General features: G+C 40.9%; 1 protein-coding gene across 1 annotated transcript in view; it reads left to right on the forward strand.

The window, feature by feature from the left end:
• The first annotated feature begins 927 nt into the window (after nt 1-927).
• The window catches only part of ssh1b (slingshot protein phosphatase 1b), a 28275-nt gene continuing 13346 nt past the window's right edge, over nt 928-15856 (forward strand). The window contains exons 1-3 of the mRNA XM_084046838.1: nt 928-953; nt 3995-4032; nt 14128-14228. Coding sequence (XP_083902964.1) covers nt 951-953; nt 3995-4032; nt 14128-14228 — 142 coding nt within the window. The 5' untranslated portion in view covers nt 928-950. The remainder of the gene's footprint in view (nt 954-3994; nt 4033-14127; nt 14229-15856) is intronic.

Raw genomic sequence — 15856 nt, forward strand, 5'->3', positions numbered from 1 at the left:
CGCCTCCTCCTCCTCCTCCTCCCCTCCCAAGGACTCCCCTCCTCACTCCGGCCACCACCATGGCCCTGGTTACTCTGCAGCGCTCTCCCACCCCCAGTGCAGCATCCTCGGCGAGCACGGCCACCACCAATGCGGGGGAGGTAAGTCCCGGTCCGGGGCTTTGTGTTGCGTAGAGGGAACACCACTGGACGGGAGCTGAAATACCAGCCGCACGGCTTCCTCCTCCTCGGCGTCCCGTTGAAGGAAGGAAGCCGTGCGGCTGGTATTTCAGATTCCAGCGCCGGGACATTTGACGAACAGTTGTCTGTGTATTTTTGATCGATAGTGTAGCGACCCCGCAAAAGACCCGGCCGTAACTTGCACCTCCAAGTGAGCTAGCTCTCTTGGCGTTGCTTGTTACCTGCCGCCGGGGTCTGCTGAGCTGGAGACCCGGGGTTCGATTCCGAGCTCGATGCGCGAAACGTTACATCGGCGTCAGAAGTGGGGTTCGCTACTATAAGTATAATTATGATCAGCATAGGCTGGCTGCTTTAGCTTATCGTTAGCTCAGCTGTGATAGTTAGCTTATGTCACCACCAGCACCAGGCACCAGTAGTGAAATGCTGGTGATTATTTGCAAAACCAGCTTAAAAAAAACATATGTTGTGGGGATTAGCTAACGTAACAAAGTGTTTCAAACATTGCTGCGGCCGTGGTACTGCCCCCTCCAGATTTATTATTTGCAATGAACTAGGCCTTCTTGTTAAGTGTGAGAAGTTGGCATCCGTTGTTGTGGCATCATCATCATCATCATCATCATCATCATCATCATCATCATCACCATCATCACCATCACATCGTTCAGTTAACACAGCAACAGCATCCAACACACCAGTATGTGGAAATGACCGACAGGGTGACGTAATCTCAGTAGATGGTAGCGCCCTGCTGCTGAATAGCTGTCTGCTGCTATGGTTGGTCTAATAATGACTCAACTTTCTGCATCGTGATGCTTTCATATTAGATGGATCATAACACTAGCATAATATTGCCAGTAGAGAGCGCTCACACGCTTGGCTGATTTCTATTAACCTTATTTTGCACCCATGTCTATCTCACACAATATTATTCTATGTATCTACAGTGTCTCAAAAGAACAGGAGAACTGTTGCGCCTTTCTTAGTCCTTTTGGTGAAGATTAACTGCAGGTGCAGTGGTCTCGAAAAACATAAGGGTAAACTGACAGAAGGAGACTCGCTCACTGCATGGAGGTTAAGGAAAAACTCCTTAGACAAGACTTAAAGAAAAACATTTTTCTTATTTTGAGATGCCCATAATGTGCTCGGTGCTCAGTGGATTAAAAAGCAAACGTTTCAGTCCTCCCAGGACCTTCGTCAGTGCTATAATCTATGGGCATCTCAAAATAAAGAAAAATGTTTTTCTTTAAGTCTTGGAAGAGGAGTTTTTCCTTAACCTCCATGCAGTGAGCGAGTCTCCTTCTGTCAGTCTACAGTGTCTCAGCCAGGTCTCTGTTCAGTTCTGGGATTTAATACATCGGATACTGACAGTTCCTAGGCTAAAACAAATCTCTGGTATATATGTCAGTCACACACAGACAACATGCAGCACATAGCATAGCTGTCTATTACTTACAGCAATGATGTCATACCAAAGAAAGGGCCATGCTAATAAAACATGCCATGCATAGATGATACTTTATTCCCAGTCCCAGTCTTGCAATTGCCACTGTGTTTACCCAGCTGTCAAACAGAACTTTTCCTTTTAAAATGGAGCAAAGTTCTAGCAGTGACATTTTACCCCTAAAGTGCTCCATATAAGGTCCTATAAAATAATAACTAAATAAGAGAATTACTGCCACCTCATGACATTAATTCAAGCAAAAACAAAGTTGTGTGTCTATTTATTCTGTTTATTTTCTTTGTCTTTCCACATATTTACCGATTGATAACTTATTTGCTATTTTCACCGCTTGACACTGTTGTACAACCACATGGTGGACACAAATTCTAAGGTTTGCTATTAACTTATGTCATTAATCACAATTATTTGTGTGACAATTAATTAACTAAAATGTCATGGTCGTGAGACTCATGACAGCCCTATTGCTCACAAAGTGAACACACTGAAATTCAGAAATGGGGAACATTGCCAATCTACAAGCTCAATGTCACATAGGGCTTAATTGGTTAATTCATAATGTGCTTTTCCCCTTACTTGAAATGTAGTGGTGTCAAAAGTATAATATTTGTCTTTGAAATGTTGTGGATGTATTGTATTCAAAAATACAAATATTAAGTAGTGTACTGCTCAAATAAATGTACTTTCAGTGGTTAATAAAGCCATGATAGGCAAGATGTTTTCCAGTTTAGCTCCTACCAACCAGACACAAGACGGCTAAATTCTCTAAATTAAATTATATTTAAAAGCAGCTAAATTCTGCTTTGAGTGTGTTCACTTTGTTAGCAATAGGGCTGTCATGAGTCTCACGACCATGACATTTTAGTTAATTAATTGTCACACAAATAATTGTGATTAATGACTTAATTGTGTTTTTGGCATTAAACATAAACAAAAAATATGTTTCTTTTTGCCTTTTCGGCTTTAAAACAATTGCACAGGGCATATGGACAGGACAAATTACTTAAATATACAAAGCATATTAGTGTAATATACAAATAAATCACTGAAACTGACAGGTACCAGTAATCCAAATAAATAGTGTACTGCTTGCTATGGCTGAAACTTAGTATTATATCGAAGATCAAATTTTATTGAAAATGTTTAGCCCTAAATGCCCAAAATAAGGATGCCATGAGGTTGAAATTGGTTTAAAGAGCGTTGACAGTGATAGAAATAATGATGGAAATATGAAATTTCTGTTAATTTCATCCAGCTGTTTTTATACAGATGAATGGAAATGATTCTAACTTAATTTATCCAAAATAATTGCTATTAGTTCACAATAATTGCGATCAGGCAATTATGTAATAATTGTGACAGACCTAGTCAGCATATACCTATCTCTCATGGTGCTGCTGAGCATGCATGTCGAGTCGACTGACTGTCAATTTGAAAAATGGGCACAGTTGCCTTCACACATCTGGCTCACCTACTGTACAGTACAGTCATTTACAGGAGTAACTGTGAACAGAGTGAGTCTTTGGGCTGAGTGTATTGGGAGAGGGCTGCTGAAAATTTGTCTTTTTGCAAGGGTCTAAACAGTCTTATTACTTGCATCGTCTATGTAAAATGACATTACATGTTTGTACAATGCTGATATATAAAGTGTTCATAATGAGAATTTTCCTTTGTGTTTATTTTGTGCATCAAAATCGTTAGCTGTTTCTCCAGAACAATTGCACTATTCCTGTGACTCGACTTTTGATTCTGACCTAGATTCTGCAAAATGCTGATCTTGCTGAACATGGTGAATGTCCCTAGAGATGAAAGACTATTTTGCTTGTTAACTGACACCACGATCTCAAAGCAGAGGATTCTCATTGGCATTCTTCATTACACTAAAGCAACTCTTTAGGTCACTGTGGATTAGGGCTGGGAAATGTATATCTATATATTGATTTGATGATATGAGACTAGATGTTAACGGTAGCCCTATTTTTATTTTGAAAATAGCTTTCACTATTTCGGAAATTATTTGAAAAAATGATAAATAATTATATTATTGCCACAATATCGATGTCATGGTATTTGGTTAAAAATATTGTGATGTCATGTATTCAGAAACTGACAGCAAGGAGTCAATGAGAGGTCATAAGTGTCCTTCTAGGATCTGCAACATATTAATTATTAATAACTGAAGAACATTTGTTGTTTGCCTTTATCCTGTGCTGAATGGGAGGCTGCAAATGTATATATGATCCAGTTTAGATGATGGAAAGAAGGTGTTTTCATCAACAAATTATCATCAATAATTGTTCCAAATAAATAATCAAGGAAGCATTGTACATCATGTCTGTCTTCTTCTTGTTTTCAGGATTTTGCAAGTGATGATGACCGGAAAAATAATCAGAGGTAAGCTGAGCTCTTACCTTTTCTTGAAAAAAAAAACACGGTAGGCTAATTTATTATAGTTGACTATGCAGTCTATATAAAGCCTCCAAAGAGACTCATAAGAGAAAATATAATTAGGAATGTTTGGAATGTGTGGGGGGGAAACAATTATTGCAACTAGGGGAAGGTATAGTATACATTTACTATACATTACATGACAAGGAAATGTATTGAGTGGGTTTTCCCATGGCTATTTTCTGAGCACCCTGTACCCAGTAATAATAATAAAATGGTGAAAAGTATTTTGGATTAAACAGAAGAAATAATCAAATAATAGCAACAGCAACATGTCATGTATAAAATATAAAGTGCAGTGAGAAATCACATTAAGGAAATCAAACAATAAAATGTCAAAATCTTAAATTATGGAGAGGCCTGCCGATAAAAGTATGTCTTAATATATTCTTTTTTCACAGTTTGCACTCTTCAGACATTCTGCACACATTCTCTACAGACATTTACCACTATACAAGGACTTTCCAGAACCACCGATCCCCCCCGATATGCCCATATACTGTATGGGCATGCCCATATATGGCCATATGCTGATAACATCAGGGATCTCCATATATGGGCACAAAAGGGACAAGGACATATAGATATATAGATCTCCATATATGGGCACAAAAGGGACACAGGTAGACGGCCTGATACAGAGATCTCCAAGCATAACAGGGTGGGGGCCATGCATTCCCTATTTGCATTGTTCCCAAGTAGGCCGGGGCCCATTTTTAATCCAGTCTTTAATATCTGCTAGACAGTTGGCTAAATGGGACAGGTTTTTAAAGTTGATATAAGGAAGAGGGAATTATGTTTTTGTCTGCATAAAATAGGAATAACTGCACACTTATTTGTTCCAATTACAACGTTTATTGATGTTTTGAGCCTGGGCTCATCGTCGGGTCAAAGTAAAAAACTGTGTATCACACACACACACACACACACACACACACACACACACACACACACACACACACACACACACACACACACACACACACACACACACACACACATGTACGTCTTAAGTGCACAACATACCCAAAACCACATGGGTATTTGATCAAGCAAGTATTGTAGTGACACAGGTAATGATGCCCTTGATTTTGAAACTGTCTGGCTGCAACAGGGATGTGGTCTAGAAATTATTCTTCTTTTTGGTGGAGGAGATCTGATTCTACTACCATTTGTCTGATGTTGGATGATACTACTCTGGGCATGTCTTTGTTCATAGTGACCACTTTGAGTTGCGTGGCCTGTGTCAAACCTGAATCCAGAGAGTACTATGGCAAAATACCAGATTTATTTGTAGAACACTACATTAATGCTTTGGAGATTTACAAAGCACAAGAAACTACCTGAAAGTTCACGGGTAAGCATCAAAAATACATTAGCCAAACAAAAGTATTCATCTCGAGTCACAGCCATAGAGTTGCATTAGAATTGTAATAGAACTCTGTGGTCCCAATGACTTGGCGTACAGGAAACTCAACTCAAACGTTATTTATAAAGCACGTTACAACGACCAAAGGTCAACCAAAGTGCTATACAAAGTCAGAATAAAGAACAGGACTGACTGAGAATGACAAAGAAAAAACAGATAAGACAGGACAAAAAGAGCCATAACAAATAATACATTACAAACAGAAATAAAAAGGGGGTAAAAACAGCATTACAGAGTTATAAAATGTACTCAATCAAACCGTGTCAAAGGCAAATACATCCACAACGTATTGTGACGCGCCACAAGCTTGTAGATTGGCCTAAGTAATTGGACTAAGTATAGAGGCCAGGGGGACCAAGAATATAGGGTTGTTAAGCCATAATGTCAAGTTCATGGTCAAAATGAACAAGGGATGGGCTAAATTTCATTCAACTTGTTTTACTGTAGATAATCAGTAGACTGCCCCAAAGAGATGATTGTAAGGTCAAGGTCAAAATCAATGTCAACATCAAAATCAATAACAGCCAGGCGGACTCTCGTGAAAGTAGGTGGGCTCATTAGGCTGCCCCAAGACTAACTTCTACACGAGAGATGTTTGTGTTGGCATGGCATTTGTATTATTTCTATTCTTTATTCACTTTTACTTTTAATAAGACCTTTGTGAAAGTGATTTAATTGTTTATTATTAATAGTGGTAGTAGTAGGATACTCCGATGTTGTTATTGATTGTTGGGTGTTTCACAGAGCTGGGGTGGACAAATGGAAACTCTGTGTGAGTTAAAGAAGAATGTTTCGGCTGGAGATTATGATTTTGGTCATGTTTTTTAAGGCTGTATGCCAGGTGAAGGCAACCTTTTGGGTCGTGAGATCTTTTATACCCTTGTCCAAGAGAGATCTACAATCACCAGCCAAGTTTTAAGTCTTATTACAGGCAGCTGAGAATAATGCACACAGTCATAAGTCATTAACCCTAAATTCAATCAGTAATTAAAAAATAATAATTTGAGATGATTAAAGAAAAAAAGAAGATGTCTTCTTGGTTATGTATTGTACAGTTGGAAATAAAAATAATATATTACAGTATTTAAGAGGCAAAAAAAGAGTTCAAACACCAGCTACTAAATACTTAAATAAAAAAAAATAAGAATGTACAAACAAAACTTTGCTATCAATTTTCTTCACCACAAAACTGTACAATGTTAGGCTGTTCGCCTAGATAACAGAAGGCTGGGGGTGGCAGTCTCTTTCTTAAAATCATCAAACAAATAGTCGACAGCAGTAAGACATCATATGCCTCCTTGAATATATTGCTAGCAAAAGAGGAATGGATCCACATTCAGAATATCAGAATGTCTTTCTTAGGCGGGCTCACATGACACTGACCAGCTGCTTGTCTTCTTCTCAGTCCTGAAGATCCATTGATGTCAGGCAGAAAGTCTGACTCTCCAAGGGCCATATGGTATCAGTCAGGCAGAAACCTGATCCACATTTTACCCTCCATAGGGCCTTGGTTCTCACAATGTTCTCAGGGAGAAACCCCCTTCACAGCAGGCTTAAGTTATGCAACAGCCAGGAGCCGAGTTGACCTCATGACTGGAAGTGTGTCTGTGTGTGTGCGTGCATTCCACTGACTATATATGAAAACTAGAAAAAGTGCTCCTCGGAGCACAGGTCTCCGCCAGGTCAGGTTGGATAGTGTGTGGCAGCAATGTTCGGAATTCCCCATGGAATGTGAAAAATCAGACGGATCCGTCTTGATCAGTTGACCATAGAGATCATGTGTACCGATTTGCGTGATGTTTGGATAAAATCTGAAGGAGTAATATTAAAAAATTAGTTCTATATAAGTTGGCCTCCTGGCGGCGCTATAATAGGGCAATTTTGAAAGGGTGGCATTTGTTCGTCAACGTAGTGCAAATTTGCCTGCAAAGTTTCACCGTAATCGGACGCTGCGTTCATGATTTGCAACATTTTGTTCAAAACGGGCCACTCCTGCTAACTTTAGATGTCAATCTTAGCCAATCAGGATGGAATATGAAAAATCTAACATCACATCGTCTTGATCACATGACTATAGAGATCATGTCTACCGATTTGCGTGAAATTTGGATAAAATGTGAAGGAGTAATATCAAAAAAGTGTTTTATGTAAGTCGGCCTCCTGGTGGCGCTAAAAAAGGCAGATGTGAAAAACGCAGGTCAAGGGTTTTTCCCTGACCTCTAGGGAGTGCACATACAAAGTTTTACACAGATCGGTGCAGTTATAGGTAAAAACAGTAATCGGCATGTTATAGCGCCACCATGAGGCTGATTTGAAAATGTTCAAGTGGCATTTCTTCCTCGGCATAGTGGGAATGTGCGTGCAAAATTTCACGGAAATTTCAAGCTGTGTTCATGATTTGAGGCATTTTGTTCAAAACAGAGCACTCATGCAAACTTTGGAAGCCATTTTTAGCCAATCAGGATGGAATATGAAAAATCTGAAAGACCTGTTTCGTGTAATGACTATAGAGATGCTGTGTACCGATTCGCGTGACGTTTGGGCAAAATCTCTAGGAGTACTGTCAAAAAATGTGTTTTGCAAACAGCGGCCTCCTGGTGGCGCTATTAACAGGCCATGTGAGACATTTGGGTCAAAGGTTCTGAATTGGCATCCAGGGAGTGTGTGTGCACAGTTTCGCTGCGATCAAGCCAACGGTGCCGGAGATTACCTGTTCACAGAAGGACACACACACACACACACACACACACACACACACACACACACACACACACACACACACACACACACACACACACACACACACACACACACACACACACACACACACACACGGACGGACGGACGGACGGACGGACGGGGTGCAAAACATGCTCTCTCGCCATGCCTTTCGGCCTGGCGGAGACAATGAGCAAATGTGAATGCAAAAATAATAAATCTCCATTTTACATGACAATTCTCTTTTAGAATAAAGTTAGCATTTGTATATATTCAAGTCAAATGACATACAGTATATACCGCAGTTACTTATTATGACCTTGCATTATGATTGGCAGAGAGACATTCTAATGACTGTTATCTCCTGATAACAGCACTCCGAACACAGGAAACTGCGGTATAATCGCTGTAGTATACTCAAGGTCACGGTATACTGTGACAGTGGCACTGGTGTGCAGATCTACTTCACTGTGCCTTCAGCTTCATGCCTACGACCACTGTACTCCAGTGCCACTACCTCACAGTATAGCCCTTCCTCTTGTTTCTTAGCACGTCTTATACAGTACATACCACAGTATAATTGCGATTACTTTGCTGAGTACAAACCTTTAGGCAACCTGAACTCACACAGCTCAAGTATGTGGAGATTCTGACTGATTTTATGTTTTGTCTTTGTGTTAAAGTAGTTTAAATGACATGCAAAGTTCAAAGTGTCTTGTCATGCTTTGTTTGGCATGTTTAAGTGACATGTGCATTTCCCTTAGCCTCCATGATTGATCAATGCTCCTTTATTTAGTGTTCTGCATGTCAAACGGCAAACGGGCCCCTATAGCCATTTAATTTTGAGACCAAAGCCACCCAAGCAAGATTCCCTGCCACCCAACCCAGCCAACACATCCCATACCTGAATAGTTGTATTGTAGCAAACTGTGGCAGAGGGCTATTGCTCAAGCACGCGCTGCGAGGGGGAGATAAGCTGCTGCTTGTGGGTAGTGCGAGCAGCGAGCAGAGCGGACGGACACAGAGAACACGGATCCTCACAGGAGTGAGGGACACACTAGACTAGACCAAGACAGGATGCGTGACTAGACCAGAATACGCTGCTTTACTGTGGAGAAGAAAACGACATCCGAGAGGCTGTTGGCTGGGCTTGCGCTGCTAATGTTCTACTGAGTTCAGTTTAACATGGCTGTTTCTTGCTGTGCTATGAGCTGAAGCCTTTTTTTTTAGAGAAATGACTTGGCGTTTGTTGGCGTTTGTAACGCGAGGCAGGAGGTTGTAGAGACGGTCCTCCAATAACCTGCAGGATGCATCTGGTGGTTGCGCCGTCACAGAAATCCATGCTCACCGTGCTGCCTGACTTTGTGGAAAACACCACACTGACTAAAAGGGAGATCTGGCGTATGTAAGTCCTCACTGCAGCACACGAACTCCACAGGAGACGTTTTTGGTGTAATTCAGCTTTTTATGGTGATCCGCAATCTGGAATTGTAGTTTGAACGGAGTAGTTCACTTTAAATGGATGGCATTTATTTTGTACCTCACGTTATAGTGCCTGTTGGGAAGATGATTATGCAACTTTGTTTTCCTAGCTTTGGAAAGATGATTATGCAACTATGTTTTCCTAGCTTTCATAACTCAGGGTATGAAAACTAGTCAACTTATTCCAAAGATGGCAAAATGTGTAAGCTACATGATTTAATTCATTTTGTTAAGTTAATGTTGTATCCCCTAATGTGTCTGACTGTTATGTAATTCTTTTTTTTAGAGGAAGCACAGAGTTTGACCTTTTCTTGTTTTTAAGGGGATGAGGTTGTGACTGATATTTGAATCAACAAACATCCCTTTTCTCCAAATGATCTCTCTTCGCTGTAACAGCATGTCCTCCTTGAATTTGCTAGCGAAGCCACTTTATCCTCACCAACAAATTCTTTTGGAGAAATTTGAAAAGAAACAATGATGCCATGTAACAGAGGTTCTGAGACAAAAGGTCTTGTGACGGTCCCACTCAGTCATACCAGGCTTTGTGTGTGTGGTGGTGGAGAGAGGAGAGCAAGACCAAACAAAGACACGCTCTGTTCCTTCAGAGCTGTGTTCTGGATGGCAGACACCACAGTTCTCCTCCTGCTCACACTCCTGTGGAGGGCTGCAGCTATTGATTATTTTCCTAGTGATTATTCAATCCATTACTTTTTAGATTAATTGAGAAACACATTTTCTGGGGGGGATATTTGTTTAATATTTTTATCATCAAATTCACACAACAAAAATCTAATACGATTTTTACATTTTTCTAAAATCGGCTAAATCAATTGGTCTGATTAACGACTACTTTATACTTATTAGTCATACAACAGCTCAAAAAATGCAGAAATAGCTGATCTACAAGCTCACTACGCATCGCATTGCAACGGCTTGTACATCTGCTATTTACAGAATTTTTACTTCTGTATTTTTAATATAGAAATATATTCTTTTTTTTATAATCGATTAGTTTGAGTGTTGAAGTCCTATTCCTGTGTTCATGGAGATGCTAACAGTTTGACCCAAGAGTTGGAATATCCAGTACAGAGCCACAGAGGGGAGAGAGCGCAAGACGGACAGACAGACAGGCAGAGGAGAGAGTGGGGGGACGGACGGACAGACAGTAGGGGGACGGACAGACAGACAGTAGGGGGACAGGCAGGCAGACAGACAGACAGTAGGGGGGCAGACAGACAGACAGTAGGGGGACAGACAGACAGACAGACAGTAGGGGGACAGGCAGACAGACAGTAGGGGGATAGGCAGCAGTGGTGTCGTTAAGGGGGGGGCTTCGGTGGCTATAGCCACCAATGTTTTATCCAAAGCCACCAATACAAAAAGAAAAAAAAAAGTTTTTTTATTTAAAAAAAAATTATATATATATCACCCTAACCTAAACCCTAAAACCGAAATAAAGTAACAAAAAACGGGGAAAAAGGTAACCAAATCCGCGCGCGCGGGGGGGAGCTGCGCGCGCGCGCATGTGCCCGTTGCCTGCGGGGCTAAGCCCCCAACCTAGTAGAGACCTAGCGACACGTCTGATAGGCAGACAGACAGACAGTAGGGGGACAGGCAGACAGACAGTAGGGGGACAGGCTTACAGACAGACAGTAGGGGGACAGGCAGACAGACAGAGGAGAGAGCAGGGGGAAAGGCAGACAGACTGAGGGATTTACAGTACTAAGCAGCAGTAGGGTGATGCACCACCAGAGAGTGCAATCTTATTTTCAAAACCTTTTATTTAAAAAAATCAAAATAGCAAAAATAGGCAATCTAACGTGAGCCTGTAGATCGTTGCTGATCTACAAGCTCACTACGCATCGCATTGCAACGGCTTGTACATCTGCTATTTACAGTATTTTTACTTCTGTATTTTTAAAATAGAAATGTATTATTTTTTAGCGGTGCCAACCACTCTATACGTGGCTTTGACTCGGTGTCTGTGTGTCTGTGTGTCCGTCTGTGTGTCCGTATGAGCCCGGGATGAGCACGGCAAAGAAGCAACACATACAAACACACGCACACACACACACACGGACTTGGAGATTGCCTATGCCATCTCTCCTCTCATTTGCCACACGTGCCACTGGTTATCAAAGAGGGGTCCAGGGACCCCTAGGGACGTCCGCCCGTATGAGCACGGGATGAGCACGGGATTTTAAACAGCTATAACTCCAGTTTGCAGCATGCCACCAAGTCCAAATTTGGTATGTGGACTTAGACCACCAATACGGGCCGAGCATGAATTGCTCAAGCCCCGCCCCCTCTGTCTTCCCATTGGCTGGCCTTTAAACAGCCATAACTCAAGTTCGCAGCATGCTACGGAGTACAAATGTTGGACATGGACTAAAAGCACCAATAGGGACAAACTGTAATTACTTAAGCCCCGCCCCCTCTGTCTGCCCATTGGCTGGGCTTTAAACAGCCAGTATTCCAGTTTGCAGCATGCTACCAAGTACAAATTTGGTAAGTGGACTCAGACCACCAATAGGGACGAACTGAAATGAGTGAAGCCCCGCCCCAAAGGCACCGCTTCCTTCACACAGGGTGTGATTTTTTATAATCGATTAGTTTGAGTGTTGAAGTCCTATTCCTGTGTTCATGGAGATGCTAACAGTTTGACCCAAGAGTTGGAATATCCAGTACAGAGCCACAGAGGGGAGAGAGCGCAAGACGGACGGACGGACAGGCAGGCCGGCAGGCAGAGGAGAGAGTGGGGGGACGGACGGACGGACAGACAGTAGGGGGACAGGCAGACAGACAGACAGACAGTAGGGGGACAGGCAGACAGACAGACAGTAGGGGGACAGGCAGACAGACAGAGGAGAGAGCAGGGGGAAAGGCAGACAGACTGAGGGATTTACAGTACTAAGCAGCAGTAGGGTGATGCACCACCAGAGAGTGCAATCTTATTTTCAAAACCTTTTATTTAAAAAAATCAAAATAGCAAAAATAGGCAATCTAACGTGAGCTTGTAGATCGTTGTACGAGGAAGTGTAAGTGGTTAATCAAGTGGTGTGAAGACAAGAACAGTATATCATGAAGGACAGGTCTGTTAAAGCTGCTGAACTAAGACCCTGCTGACATTCAGTCACTGATGAGCTTCCCATGCCCTTTCTAGCTCGCTGAGCTAATAAAGAGCATGCAAGAATGCAACCAACGTACCTCCTGATTTTACCCACTGCAAAAGCATTTCCACTGTATTAGATTCTAAAAAAGAAGAAAATACAATGGACCCTCTGGGGACAAATAAAGTTCCACCTTACCTTACCTTTTTTTTTACCTGTGAGGTTTCTGCCCGATGTGTTTTTTTGCATGTCTAATCATTTAACCAATGTGTTACTACTTATAAGCACCATATGCTTAACCTCATGTTCATACTGTATCTGCTTTTTTGTGTTTTCTTTAACATGCTTATTTAATGTTCGATTTTTAGTTTTTTCCATACCTTCTCTCCCTCTTTTGTCTTCTTCTCCTTTTCTGGAAAACAACAAAATGGGGTGAAAAAAATATTACTTCTATTATTATATATTATTATATATTATAATATATATATATTATTATTATAATTTCTATTAATATGTTGGATATTCATATATTCATTTGTATTTTCAGACATTTAACCACTGAAACCCTCAATAATTTGTAAACTTGACCTTTTGCTCTGTACTTCTCTTTTTTTAGCAGCACATTTTTGCTGAAAATAGCAGATCTACAAGCTCACAGTGAGCTTGTAGATCTGCTATTTTCAGCGAATGTTGCCACCGGAATAGGATGTTAATGTAAAAAACAAATCACACATATTTGGCAACCCCCCCCCCCCCCCCCCCTCATCATAACTCTGAGGACCCCTAGGGCCGCCAAGTATTTGTGGGACCCATGGACCATGGGTCCCCACGGTCATGAAATTCCTGGAAATATTTTGAAAAAATAAATAAAAAATCCAGTACTGGAAAAGGTTTGAAATTGATCAAACATCATCAAAGGTCCTGGAATTTATCAAGGGTCCTGGAAAAATATTTGGCTATGCATTGTTTTTGGCTATTGATTTTGTTAAAACAAAACATTTTCATAAACATGAATAATATTACACGAAATATGTAACATAAGTAGTTTTTCGCCGAACGGGCTGTGTGACGGCAGCCTAATGTATGTCTCAAACTTTATTTTTGCTACACTGCCCATCTTTGGGCATTCTACATAGGAGTAAGAGACACATTATTGCGCCGAATGATTGTTATATAGGCCTGGAAATTGGGCTAAATATTCTGGAAAAGTTTTGGAAAAGTTTTGGAAATTCATTGCTAAAAATGTGTGGGGACCCAAACTCTAATGAAGTGCTAACCATGCATTGCGATTGTGTTTCATAGCCTCAGTGAAAGCTTCTTCATGGTCAAGGGAGCTGCCCTCTTCCTGCAGCAGGGCAACAGCACAGAGGAACCCAAGACCCCAACCCACCACAAACATGCAGGTACACACACACACACACACACACACACACACACACACACACACACACACACACACACTCTCTCTCTTAGGGCTGTCACGATCATGACATTTTACTTGACGATTAACTTTCATACAAATAATTGCGATTGACTTAATTTAGCTTTTGACATTGGAACATATTAATCAGATAATGCCTTTTTAGGCTTAAACTTTTTAGGCTAAAACCTGCACAGGGCAGATATGACAAATAACTTAAATATATATAAAGAAATGACTGACAAATTTAATCATTTTATACGTACTTTTTAAATATTAAAACGCGTTGTAAGCTTGTAGATCGGCTATATCCGCTATTTTAAAAGATATATATTTGAAAATGTATGAACATTTTTCAACGTGGTAACGATTATGCAGAATAATCCCGATTATCTCAAATAATGATTAGACGATTATGTAATAATTGTGACAGGCCTACACACACACACACACACACACACACACATACACACACACACATCTGCTATAGGATACTTTGTTTTGCGCTGGTTTGCATGTGTGCCCTGCAAAGAACTGTGCACAAAAGCTAGGTCATATTTGCTGAGGTGGCTTTTCTGTTGTGGAGTTGTCTGTGTTTAGACTACACCATGTGTTAGGAATGGGTACCTACACAGTAAAATCCTGAGTGTTGATTTAACTCTTGAGAGTGTAAAAATGGACCTGTACCACTCGCAGCTAAATGAACAGGGCATTTATGTAGTCATGGCATTGGTCTTTTGAGAGTACTGGAGTTATTAGAGTGGCATTTTTGCAAAAGGCTTGACAATAACTATGAAAGTTTCATAGTTATTGGGGATACTTTTGAGATGTTGCAAGAGATGTTGTCACTTCAGTTTCATAATGAAACTGAAGTGAGCTTTTTTTTATATGATCGGTTGGCTCAGGCTGTACCGCGCTGTTTCGACAAAAAGAGAGCTGAGCCAGAAGGCAAACGTTCTCGACGTACGCTCACCTATGCTCATCATGAAATGTGGGTCTTGACCAAAAGAACAAGATCGCTGACATAAGCGGCAGGAATGCCTCAGAATCCCCCAATTAGAAGTACTGTAGCTACAGTAATGTGGCTCAGTAAAGGACAGTCTGGGATTCTCATCTGGAACTGTTTCTTCCGCAGACTCTGGATAAGCGGTAGAAGATGGATGCATGGATGGATGGGAAATATAATTGGACAAAAAAAAGATAGCAGGTCAAATTAGAAAACTACTTGTGAGTCTGCCTAGTTTCAGTTTCCCATCAACATGGTATTTGAGCAGACCAAGCTTGACTGACTTGCCTGCAGCTAATGTTGCCTGCAGTTTGTGATTATGTGTTACAGTAATTGTCTTTGGATAATGAGAGTGCATTTGTGTAAGTGAACAAGAACAAACATAATCTGCTTGTCATGTCACAATATTATTTACATTCTAATGATACAAATATGATATCCCATAGGCTAATACTGTTGATTCTCAATCCTTTTCATTTCAAGGACCCCCTTTAAGGCATTAGGCCATGGATACCCATTTGATACAATTTCTTATCTCTGGGACCCCAATCTGCACTTTAAACCCCTCTGTATTAATTTAACTCTGACAGTGTACAGTACATATG

The sequence above is a fragment of the Gymnoscopelus microlampas genome (genome assembly GCF_963454915.1).
Source record: "Gymnoscopelus microlampas genome assembly, chromosome: 21".
NCBI classification, from domain to species: Eukaryota; Metazoa; Chordata; class Actinopteri; order Myctophiformes; family Myctophidae; genus Gymnoscopelus; species Gymnoscopelus microlampas.